Source organism: Candida metapsilosis (assembly GCF_017655625.1).
Source record: "Candida metapsilosis strain BP57 chromosome Unknown scaffold2, whole genome shotgun sequence".
Classification (NCBI taxonomy): Eukaryota; Fungi; Ascomycota; class Pichiomycetes; order Serinales; family Debaryomycetaceae; genus Lodderomyces; species Lodderomyces metapsilosis.
The window spans coordinates 2,771,966-2,799,881 of record NW_027138160.1 but is presented as its reverse complement, the minus strand read 5'-3'; the positions used below and the strand labels follow the sequence as shown (position 1 = coordinate 2,799,881).

At 38.3% G+C, this 27,916-nt stretch overlaps 13 protein-coding genes across 13 annotated transcripts; 7 read left to right on the top strand and 6 right to left on the bottom strand. All coding sequences in view use genetic code 12, as the record gives it.

Annotated features, from left to right (window-relative positions):
* Positions 1–1,592: 1,592 nt before the first annotated feature.
* INO1 (inositol-3-phosphate synthase) lies at positions 1,593–3,158 on the bottom strand (the record flags this gene model as incomplete). Its single annotated transcript, XM_067691618.1, has 1 exon — positions 1,593–3,158. One exon carries the CDS (start codon positions 3,156–3,158, stop codon positions 1,593–1,595), a length of 1,566 nt encoding a protein of 521 aa, XP_067549965.1.
* A 3,492-nt stretch (positions 3,159–6,650) lies between these two features.
* On the top strand, positions 6,651–8,219 carry CHT3 (Cht3p; the record flags this gene model as incomplete). The annotated part of the gene is made up of 1 exon (XM_067691616.1): positions 6,651–8,219. One exon carries the CDS (start codon positions 6,651–6,653, stop codon positions 8,217–8,219), a length of 1,569 nt encoding a protein of 522 aa, XP_067549964.1.
* A 94-nt stretch (positions 8,220–8,313) lies between these two features.
* On the bottom strand, positions 8,314–9,018 carry I9W82_002728 (uncharacterized protein; the record flags this gene model as incomplete). Its single annotated transcript, XM_067691615.1, has 1 exon — positions 8,314–9,018. One exon carries the CDS (start codon positions 9,016–9,018, stop codon positions 8,314–8,316), a length of 705 nt encoding a protein of 234 aa, XP_067549963.1.
* A 118-nt stretch (positions 9,019–9,136) lies between these two features.
* On the top strand, positions 9,137–9,766 carry I9W82_002727 (uncharacterized protein; the record flags this gene model as incomplete). Its single annotated transcript, XM_067691614.1, has 1 exon — positions 9,137–9,766. The coding sequence occupies one exon, from the start codon at positions 9,137–9,139 to the stop codon at positions 9,764–9,766; it is 630 nt and encodes a 209-aa protein (XP_067549962.1).
* Positions 9,767–10,200: 434 nt separating this feature from the next.
* On the top strand, positions 10,201–12,363 carry I9W82_002726 (uncharacterized protein; the record flags this gene model as incomplete). Its single annotated transcript, XM_067691613.1, has 1 exon — positions 10,201–12,363. One exon carries the CDS (start codon positions 10,201–10,203, stop codon positions 12,361–12,363), a length of 2,163 nt encoding a protein of 720 aa, XP_067549961.1.
* Positions 12,364–12,486: 123 nt separating this feature from the next.
* I9W82_002725 (U2 snRNP complex subunit) lies at positions 12,487–13,785 on the bottom strand (the record flags this gene model as incomplete). Its single annotated transcript, XM_067691612.1, has 1 exon — positions 12,487–13,785. The coding sequence occupies one exon, from the start codon at positions 13,783–13,785 to the stop codon at positions 12,487–12,489; it is 1,299 nt and encodes a 432-aa protein (XP_067549960.1).
* Positions 13,786–13,904: 119 nt separating this feature from the next.
* I9W82_002724 (uncharacterized protein) lies at positions 13,905–14,183 on the bottom strand (the record flags this gene model as incomplete). Its single annotated transcript, XM_067691611.1, has 1 exon — positions 13,905–14,183. One exon carries the CDS (start codon positions 14,181–14,183, stop codon positions 13,905–13,907), a length of 279 nt encoding a protein of 92 aa, XP_067549959.1.
* A 218-nt stretch (positions 14,184–14,401) lies between these two features.
* I9W82_002723 (uncharacterized protein) lies at positions 14,402–15,838 on the top strand (the record flags this gene model as incomplete). Its single annotated transcript, XM_067691610.1, has 1 exon — positions 14,402–15,838. One exon carries the CDS (start codon positions 14,402–14,404, stop codon positions 15,836–15,838), a length of 1,437 nt encoding a protein of 478 aa, XP_067549958.1.
* A 258-nt stretch (positions 15,839–16,096) lies between these two features.
* MSS51 (Mss51p) lies at positions 16,097–17,275 on the top strand (the record flags this gene model as incomplete). The annotated part of the gene is made up of 1 exon (XM_067691609.1): positions 16,097–17,275. One exon carries the CDS (start codon positions 16,097–16,099, stop codon positions 17,273–17,275), a length of 1,179 nt encoding a protein of 392 aa, XP_067549957.1.
* Positions 17,276–17,434: 159 nt separating this feature from the next.
* On the top strand, positions 17,435–19,102 carry FGR34 (Fgr34p; the record flags this gene model as incomplete). Its single annotated transcript, XM_067691608.1, has 1 exon — positions 17,435–19,102. One exon carries the CDS (start codon positions 17,435–17,437, stop codon positions 19,100–19,102), a length of 1,668 nt encoding a protein of 555 aa, XP_067549956.1.
* Positions 19,103–19,160: 58 nt separating this feature from the next.
* I9W82_002720 (uncharacterized protein) lies at positions 19,161–19,606 on the top strand (the record flags this gene model as incomplete). The annotated part of the gene is made up of 2 exons (XM_067691607.1): positions 19,161–19,251; positions 19,323–19,606. The coding sequence occupies 2 exons, from the start codon at positions 19,161–19,163 to the stop codon at positions 19,604–19,606; spliced, it is 375 nt and encodes a 124-aa protein (XP_067549955.1).
* Positions 19,607–19,637: 31 nt separating this feature from the next.
* I9W82_002719 (uncharacterized protein) lies at positions 19,638–23,750 on the bottom strand (the record flags this gene model as incomplete). Its single annotated transcript, XM_067691605.1, has 1 exon — positions 19,638–23,750. The coding sequence occupies one exon, from the start codon at positions 23,748–23,750 to the stop codon at positions 19,638–19,640; it is 4,113 nt and encodes a 1,370-aa protein (XP_067549954.1).
* A 278-nt stretch (positions 23,751–24,028) lies between these two features.
* On the bottom strand, positions 24,029–27,838 carry SPT7 (SAGA histone acetyltransferase complex subunit; the record flags this gene model as incomplete). The annotated part of the gene is made up of 1 exon (XM_067691604.1): positions 24,029–27,838. One exon carries the CDS (start codon positions 27,836–27,838, stop codon positions 24,029–24,031), a length of 3,810 nt encoding a protein of 1,269 aa, XP_067549953.1.
* Positions 27,839–27,916: the final 78 nt, after the last annotated feature.

Sequence of the window (27,916 nt, the reverse complement as noted above, 5' to 3'; positions counted from 1 at the left end):
AAAGACAGTAATCGATAGACTCTACTCTCTATGAGTAGAGAGTTATAGTAGATGGTGGATATATGCACACTCACAACTCTCATTTTAACTAATCAGAGGCTTTTCACTTTGCCTGCTTATAGGTGTGTGTGTAGGTTAACAATTTTGCTGTTTTCCAAGACAAAATTACCAAAATATATCGAACCTTGGTCATTCAAAAATAAAAAAACAAATCAGCTCCTTTACTTTAAAGACTACAGATAACACTCTAGTTATTGAGAGTGAAAACATAAGAGGTAAGAGGTAGGAGGCTGTGGCGGTTGAATCATCAAAATTTCTTTCTCTCTCTCTCTCTCTCTCTCTGATCTTTTCTTGTATTCTTATCAGTGCAACAACCTTCAATTGCTTTGATCGGATATAAATACCATATACAGATCACACTCACACTTTTTCTTCTGACACTCCTATTCTTATCAAAAGCAACTTTCGTCTATCTGTCTATCTGTCGTGTGGTTCCAATTGAGGGGTAGATGGGGGTGTTTAACTATACAGCTTATATTATTTTTTTTTTCTTTTTGTTGTTCGCGTAAAAAATAGATTTTAAATCTTACTTTTTGTGTAATCTACTCTCCTTCTTTTTGTATAACAATCCTGCATGTAAAGTTTTGTTGGGTAAAAATGTTTATATACAGGAATATATCGTCTCAAAAAAAATGCATATTAGACACACAATGCGGCTTAAACAGAAAGAAAAGCGCATCTCTCCTGTGTTATTATGCCTATTTTTACTATACGGGTCCCTTTTGCAACCCAAAAATATAACATACACTCCACTCTAAAGAGCAGTGTACCCTCTAAAAAACTATAAAAACCTCAAAGCACATCTGTAATCTCTTTGTTTTGAAAAACTATTGCAACGACATTTGATGGGGGATGAATAGTTATTGCGCTACTACTCAGGTACAAAGAAAGAAGAAAAGTATCACACAGAAAAAAATTACCCTTCATAACATATATAGCTCGGTATAAACCCACTATATTGACATTATTACTAAATACACATAATCAAAGTATATATGAGACCTCGGTATAAAACAAGAACGAATAAATGCCACTCACGGCTTCAAAAAGATCTCTTCGGAAAAAAAAAAACACAACACAATATAAGACGCAATATAACCTAAAAAAAGATTTCCCTTTAATCCAAAAACTTTCCTATTCTGGTAAAACCCTCTTGAACCATAATCGTGTTTCAAGATAACCTTATTACCACTTTAAGTAGTTGTACCTTAATCTTCTTCTAAATTTAAGTAAATTTGCGTCTGTCTGTCCTATTTTGTTGTTGTTCCGGTTTCATCCATCAACATCTACATCAACACTTTTGTTCACAAAATTATATATCTCGTAAATTCAAAACAAAAACTAGTTGTTCCTCGGCTTAAAAAACATTCTCATTTTTTTTTTTTTCATAGACCTTCAGTACGCCTTCCCGAGGATCATCAACTTCACACCTGTACCACTAAGCTACGAGATCATAATCAATATTACTTTATATTATTTACTATTAAGCAAGGAAATTACACACTCTCTACAACACTAACAAGCTCCCTCCTCTAAACTAATCTCTCTTCAAATCTCAACTCATTATTAATTGGCAATCCAACCAACAACCTCAACAAGTTCTCCAAAGCTTGTCTCTGCTTATTCAACCCATTAATAGTCTTGAACCCAGGTCTAGACAATGGAGCCTTCAACCAATAACTCAACAACGTCAACACAGCATAGAAATCATGGTACTTGTCCTCTCCTTCTTGCAGTTTCTTGTATTGAACTCTAGATAAAAACTCAGTCACAATAACCAAGTCGATAATCAATGGAGTTGCCAAGAGGGAATCTTCACATACATTGTGGATGGAAATCTTGTTGTGGCCACCAAGCATCAATTCGGAATAGTATTCATCCATGGCTACTTTAGAATCACCGACAGCTGGGAGGTATTTAATAACGATACAATGATCAACTTTATCACCAGTTTCCTTATTGTACAAAATCTCATTACTTTCAATCATATCATCAACAACTGATTGTTTCGAGATTTCCTTGGATCTAAATTGCTTTGGTGCTGATAAATTGTATCCATCATTATTTCCCAAATGATTATAAGAAGCAATTGAAAGTGGTTTGATACCAGCATCAACTAAAAATTGAGCCAACACTGACTTGATTTTAGTTTGACCCGACTTGAAATCATCACCACCAATGAATGAATTGTGTTTTTCAGCCAATTCAATAACACCAGGAACAAATGTATTTTGTGGAGATCCATTGATATATGGAACATTTTCCAAAATTGAAGCCACGGCAAAAATGGTTGATGGAGCAATTTCTTCATGACTAGATTTAATCGAAGCAAGCAAGTTATCAGCAGTATCATTGACTTTAGGCAACACATCAGCATATCTTTCAGTATTTGCTGTCCACAAGACAATAACCTTATCTAATCCATTCTTTTGTTTGAAATCCCTAATATCTTTTCTAATTTTTTCAACATCTTTCCATTTATCATCAGTCTTGATTTCTCCATTAACTTTATTGAAAACATTATCAGCTCTATCACCTTGATTAGCAGCAATAAAATCAGGATAGTAAATAGACTCCATTGGTTTCTTACCTTGTAAATGAGGAACCAATTGCTTTTGTAAAGTAACATCCAACACCTTAGCTCTCTTCATTGCCTTGTCCAATTCCAAACCAGAAATATCCCATCCATCAACAACCAAATCATTAGGATTAACAAACGGAACAATAGAATTGAATGGAGCATAAACGTCATTTCCTTCAGCATCAACACCAATCTTGATGGTTGAACTTTGAGTAACTGATCCATAATAGTTTGGTTTAACAACTTTCTCCTTATTTTCAAATGAGATATTGTGCTTGTTGGCCAAGATGGAAGCCATCAATGTAGTACCATTGTTTCCACCCAATCCAACTAATAATAAACCAACTTTGGGGACTTTCAAGTCCAATTTGAAGTCGTAGTCGGTTGATGTTGGAGTAACGACAAATTTGCCTTGACCATCTTTTTCAACCAATGAATTTTCATAAGTGAATTTGGTGTAGAGGTGATTATCCTTGGTGACGGATTTTGAAGATTTGAAATCAATTGAAGTGGACATACTGGATTAAAAGAAGTAAGCTTTTTGTTTTGATAGAGAAGAAGAAGAAGAAGAAAAGAGAGGGAAAGATATTTAAAGATTTGAGGGATTTTCAACGCCTATTTATACTTTTTCTATTCAACGAAATTTCGCCGAAATGGAGAATAATTTTTCAAACACACGTTTTACGCATATGAAAAAAAAAAAAATAACCATAACAAATACAAATACAAATCCAACAATGCATTCTTTGCAATTCTCCTATATTACACGACTGAAACGAAACCATAAAGCTTCATTTCTTCTAGTACTATTGAACCAGATCTTTTTAACCTTTCTACACACGTGTCTGGCTCAAAACCCACCGCCTACACCTACAACTAAAACACAGCTATTCCTTTCCAAATAGCGTAAGAAATTAGGGGACTACTGTGAAAATTTATTGTCTTTTTTTTTTTCCCCACTCGATAATTCTTTTTTTTTTTTTTTTGTGTAAATTTTGATTCGCTGGAATTTCGGCGGGTTTTCAGCGATATTGCAGTATGGATGTGTAAACAAAAAAACTAAAGCCCCAACAAAAAAAATAGAAACAAGTGTATACGCATAACGGAAATAGGAAAAATAGGGGGAAACACCCTATGCAATTGGATTTTAATATTCTGGCTTAAAATAGCTTGGAAATGTAAGATTCTAGAAACAAAATCAATGACTGATAATTTGTATCTAAGCGGAACCTGAATGAAATCTCCTCTTGGAGAAATTTGTCAATTGCACTCTGTAGTTTGAACCATCTAGATATAAAAAGTCGTGCCATGGATTAGTTAAAGCAATTAACCATAAGACTTCCTTACGACAATTCCACGTGTAAAAACTGTCCTTATTGTCTTTTTATTTGCGAAATCTATTTTTTTGTTTTGTTTTCTGTCCTCTAAAATTTCAGTTTTTTTTTTTTCTTCCTTCACTCGTGTATAATTTCGGCGAAGTTTGTTTACAATTTCGCTCAATTGAGATTTGACTCCTTTTAAAAAGAAAATGAATTATTCCCGTGTTTTCTTTGTTTTACAAACCCCGTTGCCGACATATGAAAATTCTCGGGACTCCGAGGGGTCTGATTACTCCAAGAAAGAGGCAAGAGGCTTGAAAATTCACATTGATATCTTAGACGAATCAATTGTGTCGACGTTGTGCTTCTCAGAGTTACCGAGTTGATTGAGCCGCTATCCGCTTATCTTCTGTGTTCAGTGTATCAAGTATCAACAAGACCGCTTCTTAAAAAGTAAAGATCTAGCACATTGTACGCGTCTCTCACCTACTCAAAAAGTTCCGCACGTGACACAAGTAAAGAATCTTTACCTTGAACAAGTAGCAATCACAGCTGTCTGTTCCTAGAATGCACGAGAAGATACCCAGAGTCATCTCGAAGAGTTCTGTTAGCTTCTGGCACTTCTCTTCGTGCTGTTAATCCAATGATTCTAGGTAAGTAGTTTAAAACTCAGTATTCAAGGATTTGGTCAGCACTACACATTTACGGAATCATAATACTCATTTGAAAGTGCAAGTTAGTTAGCCAAGTAAACTCAAGCAAATTCTTTAGAGAACTGTATTTGCCTCTTATCGTATGGTTATTCTTTATGCGAAACCGTATTACTTTCGAAAGCATCGCTCAGTGACTATTCTATTAGCAGAGAAGAATAAACTATAAACTAAGCCAGCCATGTCGATGCACCACGTGAGATCCTTTGATGCAGTGGTGGTTTTGAGAGATTAGTTTCTGTGTTATGCAGATTTTTGTGCAAGGATTTGCGCAATTTCTAAAGAGAGTTGTTAAACTCAAATTTACATACGCATCGAGCACATAGCTCAAACATGGAATCTTTTCAGAGTAGTTAGAGGACGTAACACCTCGTTCCTTACTTTCAACTACTCTGCTTTTGAGAAGGACTTACTGTGTTTTCGAAACAACAATTGAGTACGCTTTCGAAAAGAGTACTGGTCGCAATAGCTAGCCAGACAATGAAGTAAACAATGTAATTACATTACTCAAACCAAGAGCTCCTCATAAAAGCCATTATTCCGGAGTTTGTCATCCATTTCGTAAAACCTCAGCGAAGAAACAGAAAACAAAAAAAAAAGTCCCCATTGTACTCGTCAATTTGTTTCGTAATACTGCTTCTTCTACATAATGCACTGGTTACACTCCACTTCAACCTTTCCACAAAACAGCAACTCTAAAAACGTTTCATTATGTTTTTCTTCCCTTAAGAATGTTTGTGCTGGTTGATATCTACCAAACAAGCGAAATCTCGTCCAAATTGAGGCCGAAAAAAAAGAATCACAAAAAAATTTTGGTTGCGAAAAAAAAAGAATGTAAACATGTTAAGCTTCTTTACAGCTTCCCTTCTTTTGTGAACGAACGTGTGCGTGGCGTGAGGTCTCCACTCCGGCTTAGTAATACTCTTTATGTACGGCCTAACTTGAGTCAGTACAGTTTTAATCGAGCTTCCCTTTTAAGTAAGAGAAAAACACGCACTCACTAACAAAATTTCGTCTCCTTCAAGCTCGGACTGTTAAGGGACTCCCAGACTCACCAATTGCCTTGGCTTCCATCATCTCTTTCGGCTGTCAGCAACTTCCGTCGCGTTACTTTCATTCCCTCTATGTCTTCTTTTTTTTTTTCTTTTTTTTCTTGCGCAATTCAAATGGCTGGTGCAACAACACCAAATTGGAACCACCACCGCAGGAAAAAAACACAAATATTTTTTTTGACATCATGCATGTAACGGTAAAACCATATACAAATAAGCGAGAGAAAAAATTATAGAATAATAACCATCCCACTGACACGTTCATTGTTTTGTATAACCTCAATTATAATAATAACAACAATAGCTACGCTATTTCTTAATAATTGTAAACATATTTCCAATTTGGTCTGTAATTGTTCCCAATTGGGATAAATTAGGAAACCGAGACATCTTATTTTAGCTGCGAAAGAATAAGAATTTAGAGAAAAATAATAAAGCAGTGTACGTTACCCGAATCTTACACAGAATTGAAACGCTATATTACTTTTTACAGATTGCTATGCGTAAATTAGATGAGTTACGTAAGATGAGGCGTACATTTCTGTTTTTTGTATTCTTTATTATTCTCAGATTTTGTATTAAATGGTGTGGTTTCTTAGTTTCGGGTTACAAATGGAACCCGATTTTGAAGACAAGAGTAATCTGTTCAAACATTTCATTTAAATACCAGTGAAAAAGACCATCATCTCGAGGAGGACAAGTTGAAAAATTTTCTGCAATTCCTTTTCTTTTAGTTTCAATCAATTAACGTGAACTAAATATCCCATTGTTGAATAAACACCAGCTCCAATTTGCACTTTATACCCACTCACCCCTTTTCCAATATTGATATCAATAGGTGGTAAGATTCATTCCTTCAAATAAATACAAAAATACAAAAAAGCAACAACAGATACCCTTTGATACCCCCCCTTTTAACTTTTTTTTCATGTTGAATCTATTTTATTTCACTTCAATCATTGCAACACTCGCAACTACTGTTTTTGCATTTGACCCCACTAGTAACTCCAACGTTGCTGTTTATTGGGGACAAAACTCTGGTGGGAACCAACAACGATTATCCTACTATTGTGATTCCGATGCTGTTGATATTGTGATCTTATCATTTATGCATGTTTTCCCCAACCCAGTCCAATTGAATTTCGCCAATGCTTGTGAAGGCACTTATACACCCGATGGCATATTGAAATGTGATAATATTGCTGCTGATATCCAATACTGTCAATCTAAAGGTAAGATCATCTTGCTTTCTTTAGGTGGTGCTTCTGGCTCTTATGGTTTCACATCTGATGATCAAGCTAAAGAGTTTGCCCATACAGTCTGGGACTTGTTTGGAAATTCCGATGCTTTATCAGCTTCAGATAGACCTTTTGGTAGTGCTATTCTTGATGGGTTTGATTTCGATATTGAAAATCACATCAGTACTGGTTATTCTGCCATGGCTGATGAATTGAGAACAATTTTCGCCACTGATTCATCTAAAAAGTATTATCTTGGTGCTGCTCCTCAATGTCCTTATCCCGATGCATCTGTTGGTAACTTGTTGCAAGAAAGTTTTATTGATTTTGTTTTTATCCAATTTTACAACAATTATTGTAACTTGGGAACAAGCTGGTTCAATTGGGACACTTGGTTAGATTATGCTGAAAATACCAGTCCAAATTCAAATGTAAAGTTGTTTGTTGGTGTTCCAGGAAGTATTGGAGCAGCTGGTTCCGGTTATAATCCACCAGATTTGATTGAGGATTACTTGACTAGTGATATCAAGTCAAGTGAATATTTTGGAGGTATTTCAATGTGGGATGTTTCAGCCGCTTGGGATAACACTGATGGAAATGGGAACTTTGTTGAAAATATGAAACGGTTGTTGGGAAATGATGAATTTCAAGCTGCTGCTGTCTCGTCATCGGATAGTACTACTACCACCACAACCACGACTGTAACCACCACATCAACAACATATACTAGTGATACCACAAGCACCACCAGCACCACCAGCACCACCAGCACCACCAGCTCATCCAGCTCATCCAGCTCATCCAGCTCATCCAGCTCATCCAGCTCATCCAGCTCATCCAGCTCATCCAGCTCATCCAGCTCATCCAGCTCATCCAGCTCTTCCAGTTCTTCCAGTTCTTCCAGTTCATCCCTTGTCTCCTCCGCAACAGTTCTTTCAACCGTTCACAACGCCGATGTCGCAACTACCGATTCCACCACCTCCACATCCCACCAATCCGACACAAATACCCATGAAGATTCTCTGTTTGAAACTTCATCTGATACCCAGCAGCAAAGCACGACGCTTTCAACAACATCAACTTCCTCAACATCACCTTCTTTACCAACTTCACAAACAACCACCACATTAACAAACGTGTTGACTTCGGTTGTGTTTGCACCAACTACAATGACCACCGTTGCCACCCATTATAACATCATCACCACAAGAACCAATCTCCAAACGATCTATGGTCCTCCACCATACACCGCAAGATAGATTTTGATGAAATCCCCTTAACTTCTTTTTAAAAAAAACTGTTTCTTTTATTTAGTCTGTTTTATAATACATATCCTTATACCACGAGAGTGGCTCAGTTTAAAATCTTTTGTAGCTGCTGCTCCATTCTTAACCCACTAAGGACCTTTGTAGCTGTAAGATTCATATAAGCAGACACCAACCCTCCACCACCCCAACTTTCATAATCGTACACGTCAACGTTATTCTTCAATGGTGATACCACTAGGTTTATCATTGGATATGATGCTTTGTTCAACTGGGCTATTCCTTGTATTGTAAGTGGATATGGACTAACCATCATCATCACCGTCTTTTTCTTGTGAAACTTGTGGTACTCCAAAACTCCTGACAATTGTCGTACTTCTGAAGCTCCCAACCGCTTCTTAGTATTCTTGCACTGAACCACTAATTGAATATCATCCAGTAATGAGATGACCGGTTTCTTCAAAGTTGGCGATTCTGAAACATGGTGAAGAAGCGAGGATGAATATACCTTCTGCTGCACAGTGCTATTCAAATTTAATGACTCTTTGTAAAATGGCAAAAGATCCCACTGGCCTATGATATCTATCCCGTTATCATACGCTCCACCACATCTGATCATATTTTTGGCATGCAATTTTGTTTCAAGTAGATTCTTGACATGAAATTCGTATAGCGTCCCTCGGAAAACAGTTGAGCGAGGATTGATGTCCTGAAGCTTGCAATGTTTCAAATACTGACCCACATCTTCAAGTAATGGACTTGAACTGTATGTTCTGTAAACTAGTCGATTCATGTATGCTCTGTCTTCCCTGATCTGGAAAAACGCGTCAACAAATGCGGTAAAACAAAAAAGTTGAGATCTCCTGTTTCAGTTTCAGATTTACACGAGCTTTCAAACAAGTGCTACCGCTATGAATTCAATAATACAACTTGCACTCATTGCATTTATAGCTACACTCGCATCATCAAAGAGAATAAACTTGTTCATAAAACCCATTGATCAAGCTGCAAGTGACCCTATTGGATTTATTGAAAATGAAGCCGTCTACCTTATGGATGTAGATCTACAACCAGATCAAGCATACTGTATAGGTACTAAAGATGTCCACAATAATGAATGCTTCAGCTATCAGACCAACTTGCAAAACTTGAATCATGCCATTTTTAATCTATATCTTGATGGTGATGGTGATATACTGAGATTATCGTTATCATTTGATGATAAATTGGACAAGCCACAAGTAAAGAGACGGAAACAGATTATTGCAGCACAGCCAAACTTGAATCCAGACTCAATGAAGAAGCAAAGAGAAGAGCAAAAGAATGGTGGTAATGGAGGTCAAGTTGTTGAAAAAGTGAAGCAAAAGAAAGTCATTACCGAGATTGATGCTAATGGAGTTGAAGTGACAAGAGAGATTGAAGAAGAAGTTGAGGTACCAGTTGATGATAGGTCATGGATACAAAAGAATTGGATGTATATTGTTCCTCCATTGCTTATTTTTATGCTTGCTGGTGGTGGTGGAGCTGAACAAGGAAGATAGAGTAAGTTGATTGAAAGTGGAACTAAAGAAGCTATTCTGTAGATTCAGTACTCTTAATTGAGATCGTGTAGTAGGAGTTGTCTTAACCTTGGAATGTCTTTAGTTGTATCCTCTGATACTTGTATGGTAGCGCTACTTCTTGTAGCGAATCAAAATGAAGTAAAAATTTATTACTACGCACATTACATAATACACTTCACACTTCATACAAAAAAAAAAAACAACCAATAGACCTTTAAAATTGAAAAAGTTTTATCAACAGACATAAATCTATATACTATTCCATTATAGTCTAGATAGACTCCATTACACTTATACATAACATATCATACATCCATTTCCCAACACTAATCACTAATCAATCTTTCTTTATAGAGACAATCACCATTTCAACTCATCTATAAAACTACACATATTCCATATTCCCCAAAAAAATGCTTTCAGTAAGGTCTCACATACTCAGATCATCGAAACGTTACATTTCTGCTTCTTCAAGGAGACTAGCAGATGTCGAAGTCACTGTTGACGGCAGAAAAGTTTCAGTTGAAGCAGGAGCCTCAATTATCCAAGCAGCACAATTAGCTGGTGTTCAAATCCCACGTTATTGTTACCACGACAAATTGGCCATCGCTGGTAACTGTCGTATGTGCTTGGTTGATGTTGAAAGAATGCCAAAATTGATTGCATCTTGTGCTATGCCTGTACAAAATGGTATGGTTGTTCATACTGATTCAGAAAGAATTAAAAAGGCAAGAGAAGGTGTTACTGAAATGTTGTTGGAAAACCATCCTTTGGATTGTCCTATTTGTGACCAAGGTGGTGAATGTGATTTGCAAGAACAATCTCAAAGATATGGATCTGATCGTGGTAGATTTAAGGAATTGGTTGGTAAAAGAGCTGTTGAAAATAAAGCCATTGGTCCATTGGTCAAAACTTCCATGAATAGATGTATTCACTGTACTAGATGTGTCCGTTTTATGAATGATGTTGCTGGTGCACCTGAATTTGGTACTTCAGGAAGAGGTAACGATATGCAAATTGGTACCTACATTGAAAGAAATATCAATTCGGAAATGTCTGGTAATATCATTGATTTATGTCCTGTTGGTGCTTTAACTTCAAAACCATATGCTTTCAGAGCAAGACCATGGGAATTGAAGAGAACTGAAACTATTGATGTTTTGGATGCCGTGGGATCAAATGTTAGAGTTGATTGCAGAGGTATTGAAGTTATGAGAGTTTTGCCAAGATTAAACGATGATGTTAATGAAGAATGGATCTCTGACAAGACCAGATTTGCTTGTGATGGTTTAAAGACCCAACGTTTAACTACTCCATTGATTAGAAACGGTGATAAATTCGAAACTTCCACTTGGGATGAAGCATTGTCAACTATTGCTGCTGCCTACTCCAAAATTAAACCACAAAATGGTGAATTGAAGGCTGTTGCTGGTGCTTTAGTCGATGCTGAATCATTAGTTGCATTGAAAGACTTGGTTAACAAGTTGGGTTCTGAAAATGTCACTACTGATGTACCGCAAGCTGTTGATGCTCACGGTTTGGACGTTAGATCAAACTATATCTTCAACTCAACCATTGATGGAATAGAAGATGCTGACCAAATCCTTTTGGTTGGAACAAACCCAAGATTTGAAGCAGCTACATTAAACACAAGAATAAGAAAAGTATGGTTAAGATCAGGATTGGAAATTGCTTCAGTTGGTCAAGACTTTGACTCTACTTTTGACGTTACCAAGTTGGGTGACAATGCCAACGATCTTAAAAAGGCGCTCGATGGTGAATTTGGTCAAAAATTGTCTAAAGCTTCGAGACCATTGATCATTGTTGGTTCTGGTGTTGCTGACTCCAAAGATGCTCAAGCTATTTACAACACTGTTGGTGAATTTGCATCAAAACATAAAAACTTTAACACTGCCGAATGGAATGGTGTCAACTTGTTACATCGTGAAGCTTCAAGAGCAGCTGCATTGGATATTGGATTCCAAGATTTATCATCAACAACCACCCCACCAAAATTCATTTATTTATTAGGCGCTGATGAAATCTCCAACGCAGAAATTCCAAAGGATGCCTTTGTTGTTTACCAAGGACACCATGGTGATGTTGGAGCTTCATTCGCCGATGTCATCTTGCCAGGTTCCGCATACACTGAAAAATCGGCCACTTATGTCAACACTGAAGGAAGAACTCAAATTACCAGAGCTGCAACTAATCCACCAGGAGTTGCCCGTGAAGACTGGAAGATTATTAGAGCCTTGTCGGAATACTTGGACGCTAAATTACCATACGACGATCTTGTTTCAGTAAGGATGAGATTGGGAGAAATTGCTCCACATTTAGTAAGACATGATGTTATTGAACCAGTTTCTTCTGAAATTGCTCAAATTGGGTTCCTTGATTTGGTCAACAAGAATAAAAAGGCTAAAGCTATTGGCGAACCATTGAAGAATCCAATTACAAACTTCTACTTCACTGATGTCATATCGAGATCTTCACCAACCATGGCCAAGTGTGTTGCTGCATTTGGAGCTAAAATAGATAAAGTAAAGGATGAGAAACCAGCCATCAACTTTTAGGGACTGGAAAAAACAGTTTTATTCTTTTCATTTCATTTAGCATAGCTTTTTATTCCTTTTGTAGCATTACATACAATTTACGTGTACATTAAAAGAATACTATCAACGTTATAAACCTTGAGATTAGCTTTCGGGAGCATCAGACAGTGTGGGCTTTTCCTTATCAAACATCTGAGATATGACATCTCGTAGTGACAGTTTGTTATCTGAATTGGTTTCACTATCGCTGTCACTGTCATCGGGAGTAGGTTCTTTTGCAGCATCATCGTTCCCACCTTCATCATCATGATCACCCTCTTCCTCTTCTTCTTCTTCTTCCTCCTCTTCCTCATCTTCTTCCTCATCCTCTTCATCTTCATCTTCACTCTCAGACTCCACCACAGTTCTAATGCGTCCCCAATGCTCAATCTTCACATCCCCATCCGCATGCTTATCTCTATACCCACCATTATTATACTCCTCATCAACACCAGGTATAATCAAATCCTGATACGATGGGGGCTTACCAATATCCTTCATAATAATAATCCACGCAGGCGCAATACTAAAATCGTGTTCATTCATCCCCAACGCCTTTCTCAAGCTTTTGGAAACCACACCTGGTTTATAACTCTTAGCCTCATTTGTCAACTCATCAACCAATTCCTTACCTTCTTCGTACAACTCACCAAATGAAGATAATCGTGGCTTGGTTTGGTTCTGAAAAAATGCTCGATAAAGCTTTTCATAATCCATATCTAGTCGACCTAGTTTCACTTGAACTCGTTCACGTTGTTGTTGCTTTAAAGTACGATCGTCGTCAGCGGGGTTGGTCAGTCGCATTTCCTCTATTCCTGTATCTCGAATGAATTTGGGTAGTTGGAATGGCGGCCTTTCTATGCCTCGTTTAGATGAAAGGTAATCTCTCTTTGAACTCCAATGCGATGGCACGGGAATGATATTGGGTTGTGATTTTATTTGCACTAGCAAGTATGGATCTGGAGCATCGGCATCGGTTGGTTCAACAATTTCTGGTCGATGTGTTGACATCTTGAGTGATGATAGGGGCACTTTGTTTCGTAGCCGTAATTGTCGTCTCGATAATGTGGTGGAACTTTGTGCTTGGTCATCTTCATCACCTTCACTTGTGTCATCTCCTTCATCATCACTATGTGTCTCTCCATTCAGTACTTGAACTAACTGTGTTTCTTCGTCTTTGGGAACAGGGTTGAACTTTTCCAAAACAGATCCATATTGTTGTAGAAGTGGGTCATTTTCATCGATCTTAATATCTGGTATTGAACTCTTTGCATGAGACTCTGTCTTCTCCAGTACGGATGAGTTGTCATCTTTGTCACTCTCCCCTTTTCCTTGCTGCTCTTCAAGTTTCCTCTTCTTCAACCTCTCTCTACGTATCTGGTTCTTTGATCTCTTTACTGCCATTGAATGATGAGTTGGTGCAACTTAGTAGATCTAAATTTTTTCTCATTTCTTCAAACTATACACCAACAAAAACACTATTAAAAAAAAAACGATATACCTCAACCAGAGCCCTTCACACTTCATTTATCTTTCCCTTGCAAAGCCGCCACTCTTCTCAATGTATCATCAATCTTTGTATTGATCTCCTTATCATTTTTATCTAGTAACTGTGTAGCTTTCGCAAGTTCACGTTCTATCTCATGAGCTATATCAAAAGCTGTAGTTTTCTTCCCCGACGTGGATATCGAGCTCAGGGGTTGTCTTGATGAGCTGGGTGCAGATCCGTTTAATTGAGGCGTAGAAAGGCCTGGTAATGTATTGGATTCTGGCGCTGGTGTATTCAGGAAACTTCCTGACATTATATGTGCTCTTTGTTGATCGCGGGGTGAGGTACTTGCTTGATTTGGTCTAGCCGAGCTAATCCGAGTCTATGTGGTACTCTATGTGACGAGTGATGTCCTTTTGTCTTGAGTATCTAATGGTGTGGATTCGTTTCTGAAATTAAAAGCGCTAACAATTTGCAAGTTTTATTCACATGATTACACCTTTTTCTATTAGATCATCCACTAATCCTTCAATGCAACTACTCATTATACTACTTGGTCTTTTTGACATATCACTTGCTCTACTACTGTCGACACAGGCATTGAAGAATCGTATTGTATTTGACAATTCTCGAATACCAGTTGACGTGGCACATTCACTAGCACGACAGGAATCTCCATTAGGTCAGTTTCAAGTAGTTTCACTAAATTCCAATAAGGAAATTGTACCATACCTATGCCATTTACCTGCAGATAAAGAGGTAAATGTCTCCAAACCAGCTCATTCCACAGCAACTCCTGAACTAAAACAAGCTGCTATAGATATCATCCAGGAGACGTTTGATAATGGCAACTGTTCATTTGAGTATAATATACAGTCAGGATACTGGACAGTGGGGTATTGCTTTGGTGACAAAATCATGCAATTTCACGAAGAGCTTATTGATTTTGTAAGTGGCAAGCACAAGGCTCAGTTGCCCAATCATGTTTATGTTCTTGGTAGATTCCCCAATGTCAAACCTTACAAACAAACGGAAATCAGAAATCAAAAAGGTAGTCAAAAAGTAAAATTAGACCCAAGAGACTTCATTATGTTTGAAGGTGAATTTAGTACTTTTGGCGACGATGAAGATGATTATTCGACAAATACCCAAAAGTTTATCAAACATACATTGGGAAATGGAGAAATTTGTGATTTGACTTTGGAACCAAGAACTATCGACATAGTATACAAATGCGATCAGAGTTTTGGAAGACCAGGGATTATGCATATTCAAGAAATCAAGACGTGTCAGTATCAAATGATTGTGAATGTTCCAGGGCTCTGTCAGATTGAGGAGTTTCGGAAAAATTTGATTCATGAGAATATACTAGATATTACCTGTAAAAGAATACAGGGTGATCGACACTCACCAGTCGACAGTGTTTCATATGATGACTTTTTTGAGTATAATCAACCTATCCTGACTCAAGTAGCCAAAGTTAAAAATGAAAAAGTCGACTTGAATCAGTTTCACATTAACCCTATTGGTGATGGGTTCTATCTTGGCAGCTTGAAACAAGAATACAAAAGAGATTCTCCTTATTGGAATACAAGAGTAATTGCTATTAACGCCAACGATTTTGGTGAGCAAGAGTTGTTGGATAGATTTGGTAAACTATTTATCAACTCCATGGACAGGAAATTTCCATCCCCAATCATTATTGCTGAAAACATAGCCACACCACTTCACTGGAACGACTCATTTATCTATTGGCTTGAAATGTACGACTTGTTTGGTAATTATGTTGCGTTATTCAAAATGGCTCGAGATGGGACCCAGAATAACCATAAAGTTGAATTTCACAAGATCGGCGCATTAGAGCACGAGTCATTGAGCTTCAATGTTGACCTGGACTACTTTGAACACGCAAATGAGGATTGGAACTTTGAGTTTTTTAAACGGAATGAGGAACCGTGGTCTATATAGCTTGTGTAGGTTTTACTAGTAACGCTACCTTGTCTTTGGGAAGAGTAAAGGAAAAAAAAAAATTTCCAATGTTTAATTAGGACCACTATAAATCATACCATTTAATCAGTCCGTCAATAACACGGCCACGCCCTCGGTAACTCATAGTATAGCTCCACTCAATCAATGATGTACTCCATAAGCCACGTGTGTAGGCGATCCATACAAAGCCAAGTGCCAATCAAAAGGAACTTTTCATTGTTTTGGAAAATGCTATCCATGAACGATCCCAACAAAGAAAAAGACGAAAGAAAATTGTACAATTGGGACGAGTCACCTTATGAGGATATCCGTACCCATGCTGCGCTTATAAGAGCCAAAGCTCTTTGCCCAGTCACACACAAACCAGTCAATTTTGTATGTCCGTATTCGGGAATACCTACGCATGCAACGAAAGAAGCTTGGGAAAATGATACTGAATATCATGCAAAGAAGAAGTATGAACTTTTGAAAAAAGTGAATTTGTATGAACATGACTTGAGATCTGGTAGGAAATTTGAAGAGTTTGCATTCCCTGCTGAACAAGAGAGAGATTTTATGATTAGCATGAGTGATTGGGATTCGTTCTTTTACACCAGAGATTTTCCACCTATGAATGATGAGTTCAATTTGGCCGCGGCTACTAAAGTGCTCACATATCCAATGACTATTGCATCTATTTTGTACAAATTTACGCCATATCAAATGGAGCCAAAGGGTCCAGTTACTGTTGAAGGAGCCAAATCTTTGGGAGCATTGAGGTATTCATTATACCCGCCATACCAAAAGGCAGTTGAGGGAGTGACTCATTTCAAAGAGAGACCTATAAGGATATTTATTTTGGGTCCTAGAATGGAATCAATGTTGCCAGGGTATGTGTGGAAGCAATTTGGGTACATATTTCCCAAGAGCAGGTTTGAGATCCACTTGATTGGGCCTGAAGCGTATTTTGACAAGGAAACGAGATCATTTGCGCCTACAGGTACAGCAAATGGTCGTCCATTGGTTGAAAGATTTGATGACCAAATCACCATTCATCACCACACTCAATACTTTAATGAGCTCTATGATATGGGTGATTTGTTCCCATTTGACCCATATTTGGATGTATTTTTCCTTTTCCATCCTGGTTTCCAAACTGCTGATCATATACATTGGGACAAGTCATTAAAGGGGTTGTTGGAGTCGAAATGTCCGATTTATGTTACCGGTTTCCATGATGAGGACATTCAAAAGGAGATTGATTGGTTGAAACGTCATGACTTACACGATGAAATGGACTTGCTTATGAAGAAATCAGACAACAAGTTTGCTTGTACGAAATTGGACATTGTTGATTCAAACCCAACAGAGACAATCAATTTGAATAGTAAGATATTTGGATTTAGAGGTAAGAGGTATCATGCCATTAAGGTGTGAGATTTTGTAAATAGCAATAGGGAGTACAATTTGTGTAAATAAAGTATACCTGTTTCATTGAAAGCAGCGCTTTTTGATTGTATTAGAGATTCGGATCTAAAAATGCGCACGATAAAAATTTCGGATTTTATCAACCACGTAATACACTTTAGAGCAGCAATGAGTGAAGTACCACGAACTAGAATGCATATACTATTGAGGTCCACTGAACAGAACCTTCAGAATGAGCGATCACTATTCGAAATCAATTCAAACACGACAATGAAAGAGTTGAAGCAAGCAATAATTGAGAGGCTAGATGAACGACAAGTCACACGGACATTTCTTGAACAGGTGGTGTTGTCGTTTCAAGACCGGGTGATTTCGAATGACCATAATACTGATGAATTTAGCGTTGCTGTAGCGCTTGATCTTACTGATGGTGCCATCCGAGAAATGAACAATGTAATCCCATTGTCTCTTGAAGTGAAGAGTGTTGTCAATGGGATTTTAAGTCGAGAGTTTTGGCATGATATAACTGCAAATGATAGATTTGACTTCCTACCGATAATAAATCAAGATATTGAAGAGGAACAAACTGGAAACACAGAGATTGAAAATGAGCAAACTGAAAACGCAGAGATTGAAAGTGGAAACACAGTACCCCCTGATATGGCGTTAGTGGAGCCAATGAAAATTGTAGCTGATGACGACCGCGTATGGAAATTAACTGGCACTACTTATGAATCAATTTCCGATGGTCAAGGAAGCGCTAAACTTGTCAATCAAGATGATTTATCACAAAAGATATTTGAAATGTCATCAGCATCAAACCCAAATGAGATGGTCAAACTAAGCACGTCCCAGTGTATAATAGTTGACAATGAAGGCCAACAACCATACATGCTATTGAGTCCTGCGGGAATTGCCAAAGTGGACTCTGTATTCAAACTGCAAAAAGTAAAAGTTGTTCTACATAATCCACAAACAGCAGAACATGAGGATGAGGAAGATAGGGAAGAGCTTGAGGATGACACATTGGAACGAGTTGTGTCTGCAGGAAAACGTTTTCTAGCATTTGCAACTAAAGTTGCAGTCGCTTTATTCATTTTAGGCTATAGACCCAACAAGCACATGCAAGAGAATTGGATCAAGTATTTGATTATGATTCTTGTCTTGTTTAATTTTTATGTGTTATTCTTTACCGGAGCAAATCGAGTTCAAAGAGTTTTACAAACTGACCCTGAGTTGGCCCGTCAACCTCCAGCTACCCAAAATTTCATACGAGGAGCTAGAGGGTTGGCAACAACTAGACAGAATATTGGTGAATTTGTAACAGGGATGCAAAACGAACTTGTGGCAATTGTGGTGTCTCGTACTTTTGATTTCGAATATCTAATGAGCAACAATCCTAATTGGTATATCGTGTTTGCTTCCAATTTTGAAAACTTGTGGAAGGATGCGTTGATCTATATGTTAACATTGCTGCCTACTTTCCAATTCAAACTTTATGACGAATTGCATAAACGGAAGCGGATGGAGTTGAAGTTGTTCAAAGACAAAGTACGTCTGTTTTATGATCTCGTGTTGCTGCTTATTCAAGAGTATAACAAGAAGCACACCCCCAACTTTGATTTACCTGAGGAAGTTGACATCGATACTGTGCTTGAGAAGCTAGAGACTGTGCCTGGAGAAGAGGACCAGTATGCATGTTTGGTGAAGTACTATAAAGTCTTGAAACCAACATATGATCTATTCAACAAACTTTATGTCAAACACTTGTCATTGACTGAAGAACAAGTTGAATATTTGAATAGTGGGTTTGATAGTTTAGAAATCATCTCGTAAAATATTAAGTTGAAATTTTTGTGCGTCAATTAAATCTCTCAAACGCGTCTCTTTACTCATGGTCAATCTAACTGATGAAAGCCGTGCGTTTCATTACGGCGTATACTCTATAGTATACCAAATCCCACCAGGGAAAGTCACTACATATGGTACGTAAAGACAGATTCTTTTCTATGCGCCATTGCTAACTGAACAACAGGACATATTGCAAACCTACTAGGCAAGCCAGGGAATGCACGTCAAGTCGGTAGTTCTTTAAAACACTGCTCTGTAATATTCCAGGACCTTAATCGAGGGTATGATCCAAATGAAGAGGAGTACCTCAACATCGCCTCTCTTCCATGGTGGCGAGTACTTCTGAGCTCAGGTAAGATTTCCCCGCGGGATAATTCAGGGCAATATCTTCAAGCAGATAGGTTGAGAGAAGAAAACGTGCCTGTGTCTCCAGCTCACTTGGTCGATTTGGAAGAGTACGGCTGGTTTCCAGAAGAAGTTGATCTATGAAATAAAATATATACATTAGAATAATACAAGTTTACGTACTGTTGGATAATTTCCTCTCCTTTGTGGACCCATTTGCCTTGATCTTCTCAGCTCCGCCATTACTTCTCGAAAACGAACGAGAACCATTTTCCTTCTTCTTACTCCTTGGTTTCTTGTTATCAATTTTCAACCCACCAATTTCCTGTTGCACTTTTCGAGATTCCTCTTGCCACCATTTCTCAAACTCTTGTTCTTGTTGAATTTCAGCTAACGACTTCTTTGGTAACTTATCATCTTGTGGGAATTCTGATCTTTGTGGTTCACCACGCATCACCTCGGCCAACGAGGGTGTGGAATAGATACTAGAAAGTGACGAGGTGGATGAATTTGCGTGGACCATTGGAGACACAACATCACGAGTAGATCTAGGTGCTGATTTTGTAGATGGAGCACTAACGGGAGACTTGACTCTTTTGGCTCCCAAGGCGGGGAAGTTCACTGAAGGCGCAGATGTAGGCTTTTCTGCTGTCACAGCTGCCCATGGCGCAACATCGGGTTGTTTCGACTGTGGAGCGGCTACCTTGTTCTCAGTTAACGCTGATGCAGCAGCAAGTTTCTTCCTTTCTTTCTGAGAAAGCTTAACGTGTGGCCCCATTTTAGGTTTAAACTGCTTAGCCTCAGTAGTATTCCCCATCAATGCAAATGGTTCTGGCGAATTAGAAACAGATCTCTCAGTTTGTGTCGTGGAAGGGGGTGAAGTAGCCCATGTCAATTTTGGTGAAGCAACTTTCTGCAAAGATATTTGAACAAACTTGTTTGGTGGGTCGGTTATACTAGTCTTCCTCTGAGTATTAGCTTTACCACCACTACTAATATACTCTTTCGGAGGTGGGCTCAACTTGCCATTCAGTGACAGTGCGCTAGCTTTTGTTTGTGACTTGGATCTCGACTTTTTACAAACTTCAGTAAACTCGTTCTCTGTCGTCTCTTCAATCGCAGATGGAGGCTCTTTGTTACTTTCAACTGCATAACTCTTTCTAAAGTCGACAATGTCTGTATTCAAAGTGGAGCTTTTTCTTGACCTTCTTCTCTTTGTCGGCTCCTTTGGCTTTTTAACCTCCAAGCGTGGATCCACTAAAGGTTCAAATGAAGAGAATCCTTTGCGATCGCTCATAAAAAACTCGTTGTACTGGCCCAAATCTGATACGAAACCGCTTACAGATACTGATCTTGAAATCAGTTTGCAAAACTCATCTTTATCGTCCGATTCAAAATCAAAGCAATGTTCAATCTTTTCCATAATGTCCATTGGAATACTCTGAAACATTGGGTCATATAGAAGTACCTCAATATTGTGATGAATAAACCAACAGCACTGCAAAAACAACTTATGTGCCGAAATATAATCTGCATTGACAACCAACGACAATACATTCTGCGTCGTAATCAATTCTGCAATTGCAATCTCAAACACTGCTTTCAATTGAAACAATAACAACTCGTCAGCAATTTCAATCATCTCGAGTGCTTCGTTAATGAATGACTCTGACTCGTCAAATTTAAATCTATAGCAATTTAGCAAATCCTTATCTTCAACTCCGTAAATGTGTCTCAATATGATACCCATTTGCGACTTTGTTAACCCTGTAAAATCAAGAGCCACGGAGGACGAGATTCCCCATCTTTCTGATAAGATGGTTTCGAAGAATGCCGACCTCACTCGAAGAATATATGCATGTGCAAACATTTCGCCATCCTTCAAATCAAACTTGACAGATCCATTACTAGTCGATAGCATATTGGTGAACCCTGCACGAAGTTGTTTTGGACCAAAACTGACCTGAAACAAGTTGCACAACTCGTCAAATTCATCAAATACTAACTTCAAGTTGTCAGGAACTTTCAATCTGGAACCAAAGCTGGACCATAAATCCACTTTAGTTCCCATGTAGACACTTTGTAAGAATAGGAGAACGGAAAGAAATTTTGTCTCGGAGGTGACCTCTAAACAGGATTCGGCAGAGTTCCACTTGGCTTGAAAGTGCTTTCCAATAATCATATTCCCATCTTCTTTAATCAACTCGTTAAACTTTGGTGAAACACTTCGAAGGAAATCTTTATGGAAAAATATGCTCTGTTGATTGTTTAGTCGGATACTTGCATCATATTGCTTGTCCTGACCGTCAGACTCAGCCCCCTGTGATCCAAACTTTTGCGACAAGTACTGTTCAGTTTGCATCAAACTCCACTGTATCTCATTTCCCTCACTAGATACACTATTCTCCTCCATCAATTGATCCTGTTTTCTGTATAAATCCAAGTCAGACATAGGTGATAGCTGTCGTACATCCGTTACAAAGTCATTAATGTGTAGTTCCATCGGTAGCAAATCAATTTCGTCTCGTATAAACCCAAAGGATAAAAATTTTGGGTCGCAAGTCACCTGCACTATTCGGTTAAGGTTTTCAATTTTCTTAAACTTGTTTTTATTGACCAGAATAGGTAACACGGCGCCACTTAGGGAATTTCGCCTTTGAGCAGATTGATTGAGTTTTAAAAACACGGTCCCCGCTTTAGTACATAGTACCACTGAGCCATCAGTTCCTATATCGAAATCAACAACTTTCATATCCTCATTTTGTGGTTTCCAAACATTCACATACTTTGTACCTTTAACATCAGCTGTATTCAATGAAAAACTCATGATTGACCCACTTGACAACAAAATCATTGAGCAATCAGGACCACGTGTGATAATCTTTGTAATCACCATCCCCTCTGTCAACCGTCTGGGCTTGAAGAAATCAAAGTGCTTATCTCCTAACCCCTTTACTGGAACCTTGGGCAACTTGTAATGTTGAAAGTTGTAGTACACATGAATGTCGTTCAGCACAGTCACCACACAAGTACAGAGTTCAGTTGTACTGACACACTTAATTTCATCTCTTAGGCTTACACTTCTTGGAGATGACTGAATTTCTCCTTTGACAGACTCATCATGCAACTTGACCTCAACATCATCGCGAATACGTTGAATCCCCATTTGACCCACATTCAAGCCCCAAAAATATAGTTCATTCTTGGTCCAAGTTACTGAATGAATTTTGGATACGTCTACCCCGAAGAGCATTTTAGTCTTGTTTTTTCTCAACTCCCCGGCAACTAGCATTGGTGTAGCAATCCAGTCGTCCAAATAGCTATTAACGGATTTGGTGGAAGGAGTGTTGACACCTAGTTGATTGAATCCATTCATACCCCAAGTGTACACATCACCATCGCTTGTCAATACGATTGAATGGTTATTTGAAATAGCGATATCGTCGATACTCTTTGCTTCATTATAGAAGAAATCAACTCGTTCGAACTTAAAGGAGCTTGTCAAATCATCTGAGCCATGACCCAATCTTCCCCTAGATCCAACACCGCAGGTAAACACATCTCCATCAGCAGTGACAATTGCCGCGTGGTTTTTTGAAATCCCCATTTTCTTGAACCTAGGCTTACAGAACCTTTCAGCAAGAAGCTCTGATCCATTCTGTTCATAAATGAATGCATCATCAAATACTTTTGATGGTTGAGATCGATCCTTGGAGTCACCAAGACCTAATTGATTGTTACTATTGCATCCAATCACATACACATCAGACCCTCTATGTGAATTTCCAGATTGTTGGAAGTCCTCGACATCCTCCTCGTCCTTGGAAATATCACTATTCAAGAGCAATTTCTTGTCTTCAGGGGTCAGGTCACCTCTCCAATTATACGCATCATGAATATCAATATATTCAGGAAGTTTGACACTTGAAAGATCATGATCCACCAACTGCATGCAGGTATACCCACACCTATCTTTGCACTTAAGTAACTCAATAAGAGCTCCATTAGGAGCAAACAAATTGCCCAAACTCGTATGCAAATACTGAATCAAAACATTAAAACATTGCAACCGTTTGTAAAAAATGATATAATGCATACAGTTCCACCCGTTCTCATAATCACAAGACTGTAAGATAAATTTGAAATTTGGGTTCTTTGTAATTTGACTTAAAGATTCAGGATCATTCAGTAATATAGACACATGGAGTATGGTCCTTCCGAATACATCTCGAGCTAACAACTCATCTTTGCTTAACTTTTTTAAATTTGGAACATTGTCGTTTTTCATAATGGGGATCAAGCGGAATAATTAGTAGTTAGTAGTTAGCTAATCAAAGTATTAACACATTAGGTGAGGAAAGAGGAATATGTATGGTGCTTGGTGGCGTCTGTAATAAAGTGAATCCTTTGTTTTGCGTTAAACAAAAATGTTTTCAAAACCCGCACCGCGCGCAGACTGACTGACTGACTTTACCACGTTGCCTCTCTCCTCAACCAAAGAAAAAGGACGCGCAAAAATATAATACAGGCTCTTTACCATGCTCTATTATAAATACAAACTAATACCTACTCTATTTTTGTCTCGGTATCTGCCGGAGCAGAAGCGTCATTGCTCTCATCCATTTGTATATCCAAATCAGCCGTGTCCAAAGCTTCGTTGGGAACTTCAGGACTCTTTTCTGTGGTTACTTCATTTGGCTTCTCAGTGGACTCACTCTTCTTTTCAGAATCCTTATCTTTCGAAGGAGTATCGTTCTTTTCCTGCTTGACAACAACCTCCGTTGGCTCTGCAGTGTCCTTAGTGGCCTCCTCCACTTTGTCATTCTCCTGTACAGCCTTTTCAATTTCCTGCACAACATTTTCATCCTCCTTTTTAACTTCTGGTGATGCCTCAGTCACATTTTTACTAACCTCAGTACCTCTTGACTCTGCCGTAACAGTTGCATCTGACTCCTTTTCAACCACATCGTCCTGAATCTCATCATCCTCAGGCAAAAAAAATGAGCTAGCAATGATTTTCTTCTTGATGGTTGTAATCTTACCCGTAGGTGGTAACTTTGGTCTGATATTTCTTTGTTTCTGTGGCAAATCATCATCCTCAATAAGAGCAAATTGTGAATCGTCTGGTAGATCAAGACTCTCGCCTTTCTTCTTTTGAGCTTTAACATATTGTTGTTTGGACCGTTCGGTCAACAGTTCGTAAAACGGAACAAGTAATCCAATCTGCTTCTCAACATCAACGGCATACAACTTAGCAGGTTCATAATCTTGCAAGTCCTCATACTTGCTGCTTTTTGTCGCCGCACCATTACCACTGAATTGATTATGCAAACGTGAATGCAATAAATAAATTGGTATTGAAGATGTCAACATGTTGAATTCTTTATCCAAACCTAGCTCTTTAAAACCAAAGAAATCATCACCTAAATCGTTGGAGAAATCACCAGTGACAAACTGATCACTATTATCAGCAAAACTCTTTTCATTGAAATTCTCCAATCCTGGTCGTAATAAATCTTTCAAGAAATTCGAAAGACCCAGTCGCAACTCGGTCAACTTTTTCTGCTGCTTCATTAATCTTTCTTGAATGAATGTGTACAAGTCATCAGGCTTGTCAACACCATTTTCCAATAACGATAACAAAAGGATTTCAGTAGGTGATAATTGATTTCGTGAATTGGTCTCGCTATGCAACTTCAACGATTTGGCAATGTTGCCAATATACATTTCAGCGATTTGAGTTAATGTGCTAATTGCCGCCCTCTCGGTAGTTTCAAACCCAGTTTGCATGGCAATTTTGGCTATATTTCTTCTCAATACGGCATGTTGTACATCGTGCGTGTTTGGATCATGATTGGGTAACTTTGAAGCCGCATCACAATCCACTTCTTTTATCGTTTCAATCTCAGGTTGCTGCATTTGCGTGTGATGGACAAACTGCTGGGTTTGCATCTGCCGTATTAAAGAAATCTTGAAACAAATCTTCCTAATCTCTTGAATTTCGGAAATATTTTCAAAATACAACTTGTTCAACCCTGATTCGTTAGATAGGACAAATTTAGATTTCAATTTGGATGCATCACCTCCAGTTTGCTGTAAAAATACGTCAACTAATTTATTCTCCGTCTTATCCTCGGCTTCTTTACTAACTCCTTCAAAGTCAATTCCAGGTAGACCTCCAGTTACATCATACTCAACCAAATAAGGTTCATCATTTTCAAGCAAATTATTATTTGTCTTTGAAATAACTTCTTGATTCGACAAGTAATGATCAAAGTTCAGCATCTCATTTTGTCTTCGAATCAAAGCTGGTGCATCTGATCGAAGATGCAAATCCAGATCAAAAAGGTCGGCTCTTTGTGCACAGTAGTTAGCTCGCGACTTTGCCGTGAGGGTTCGCCAAGCTTGTAACTCAGGGTCAAACTCTTCTTCTTCTTCTTCTTCATTTTCAAGATTTCCATTGTTCATTCCAGTTCCTTCTTCGCCGTTGGCACCAGTTCCATTCATTTCTTCGTCCTCATCCTCTTCCTCATCATTTCCATTAGCATCATTTTGCTTCGCTGGTTCTTCTGTAATAGTTTCCGCAACTTGTGGAGCAGGTGTTCCAACGGCAGAAGGAGTTGCAGTGGCAGCTGGTGTACCAGCGTCTACCTCTACTGATTCATTTTTCAAATCATCCAGACGAGTTCTCTTCCTTCCCTGCTTGGCAGATTTTTTACCACCTTTTGCGCCCTTATCATCATCATCATCCTCGTCTTCTTCTTCTTCTTTGTCGCCTTCCTTGATTCTCCTTTTCAAGTCCGCTTCCTCTTCCTTTTCAAGATCAGCTTTGCTTTTTATTGTTATATTTGGAATCGATGGCACCAACTTCAATGTCTTTTTCTGCATGGCAATAGCATGAGCTCGGATAAAATGTTTTGGATCGGCATTGTATGTTAAACAATTACTCCAAATCAACATTAAATCATCGACAAATTCCTGCTTTGAGTTATAAGCCAAGTTTTTCAACTTTTTCATAACCGTGTTCAAATCCATTGGTTTTTTTATAATTAAGCCATAATTGGGAGCTTCCCTCTTGGATACCTTGTTCAAGAAAAACGTTGAATGCTCGGTATAATTCCGCAATTCAGTAACTACTTTTTCACAACTTTCATATAGTTCCTCCTGACCTATTCGATCGTCGTTTGCCCACTTACCTCGATTTTTACGCACATCCATAAACAAAGCTCGAAGTTCATGGTCACTCAAGGGTATTTTGTCCCTTTTGGCTTCAATAGTGGATAACAAATGCTGTAGGGAAGTTGAACCGGTACCTAAGGCTATTTCCATTTGAGTTCCCGGTTTTTTAGTAGTAGATCTTGAAGGGTCGTTCTTGTCGGGTTTGGTTTTCTCCAACTGGAGATCTGATTGTTCCAATTTTCGCCTCTTGATCAATGTTTCTCTATCGTATTCGAAATTGTGGTACACTTTGTTGAATTCCTGGATTATCTTGTCCAGATTTTCATTGCCATTTTCTTCACTGGTCTCAGTAGGGCGGGTGTCAGGTTCATCCTTACTCGGTACATTGTCATCATCTTTGGAATTGGTGGGATTCAGGAGAAATAAAGATACCGGTATTTCCAATAGTAACTGATTTGACTCATTGAAGCGTAGATTTTTCTCCTTGGTGTCTTTACTATTTTCCATTGGCTTTTCACCCAGCGATTCATCTTCATCTTCATCTTCATCAAAGTCATAATCATCCTCTTCCTTACGTACTTGAGGCTTTTCAGTAACTTCCTTTACTTCTGATTCATCTGCTTTTTTCTCTGCATTACTCATTGAGTCAATCAATTCGTAATCATCAGTCACTTCTTCAATATGATTTACATTCTCATCCAAAGACCTTGATTCGTAATAAAAATCTATGGCTTTTTCCCAAAGAAGATATCTGATATGTAGTGCAAGCTTTTTGCTGAAGGAAATGCCATCTTCAAATGACAGGTCTAAATTTTGCTCAACTTCTTTTAGTTGATCGTCGTTCTTGGCTCGTTCAGCCTCCGCTGTCTCCTCTTGTTTATCTTTCGAGTCGCCATCTTGTTCGACATTCTTCTCTACCATCTCCTCATCTTCGATGACATCCAACACGGGTTTTTCTATTTTGTCATTACCATTTGACTCAGTTTGTTGATCTTCTTCTGTTTTCTTTTGCAAGCACAAATTGCCCTCGAGGAACTGGCTCCACACTTCTAAATCATCCAACAGCAAAATATAGTCAATTATCTTGAACTGTGTCTCATTGAGAAAAGTTTCAAAAAATTGGCGCTGTTTCAACTTTTTTGCAAGCTCAAATAGACTTTGGGAATCGTTTTGTTGGAATGGATTTAGTTTCTCCATTGTGAAATGTCAGGTGTGTGAAATGTTCAGTAGTGGTTCAACTAATCAAATATCTTCCTATATGTTTCACCCGTTGAA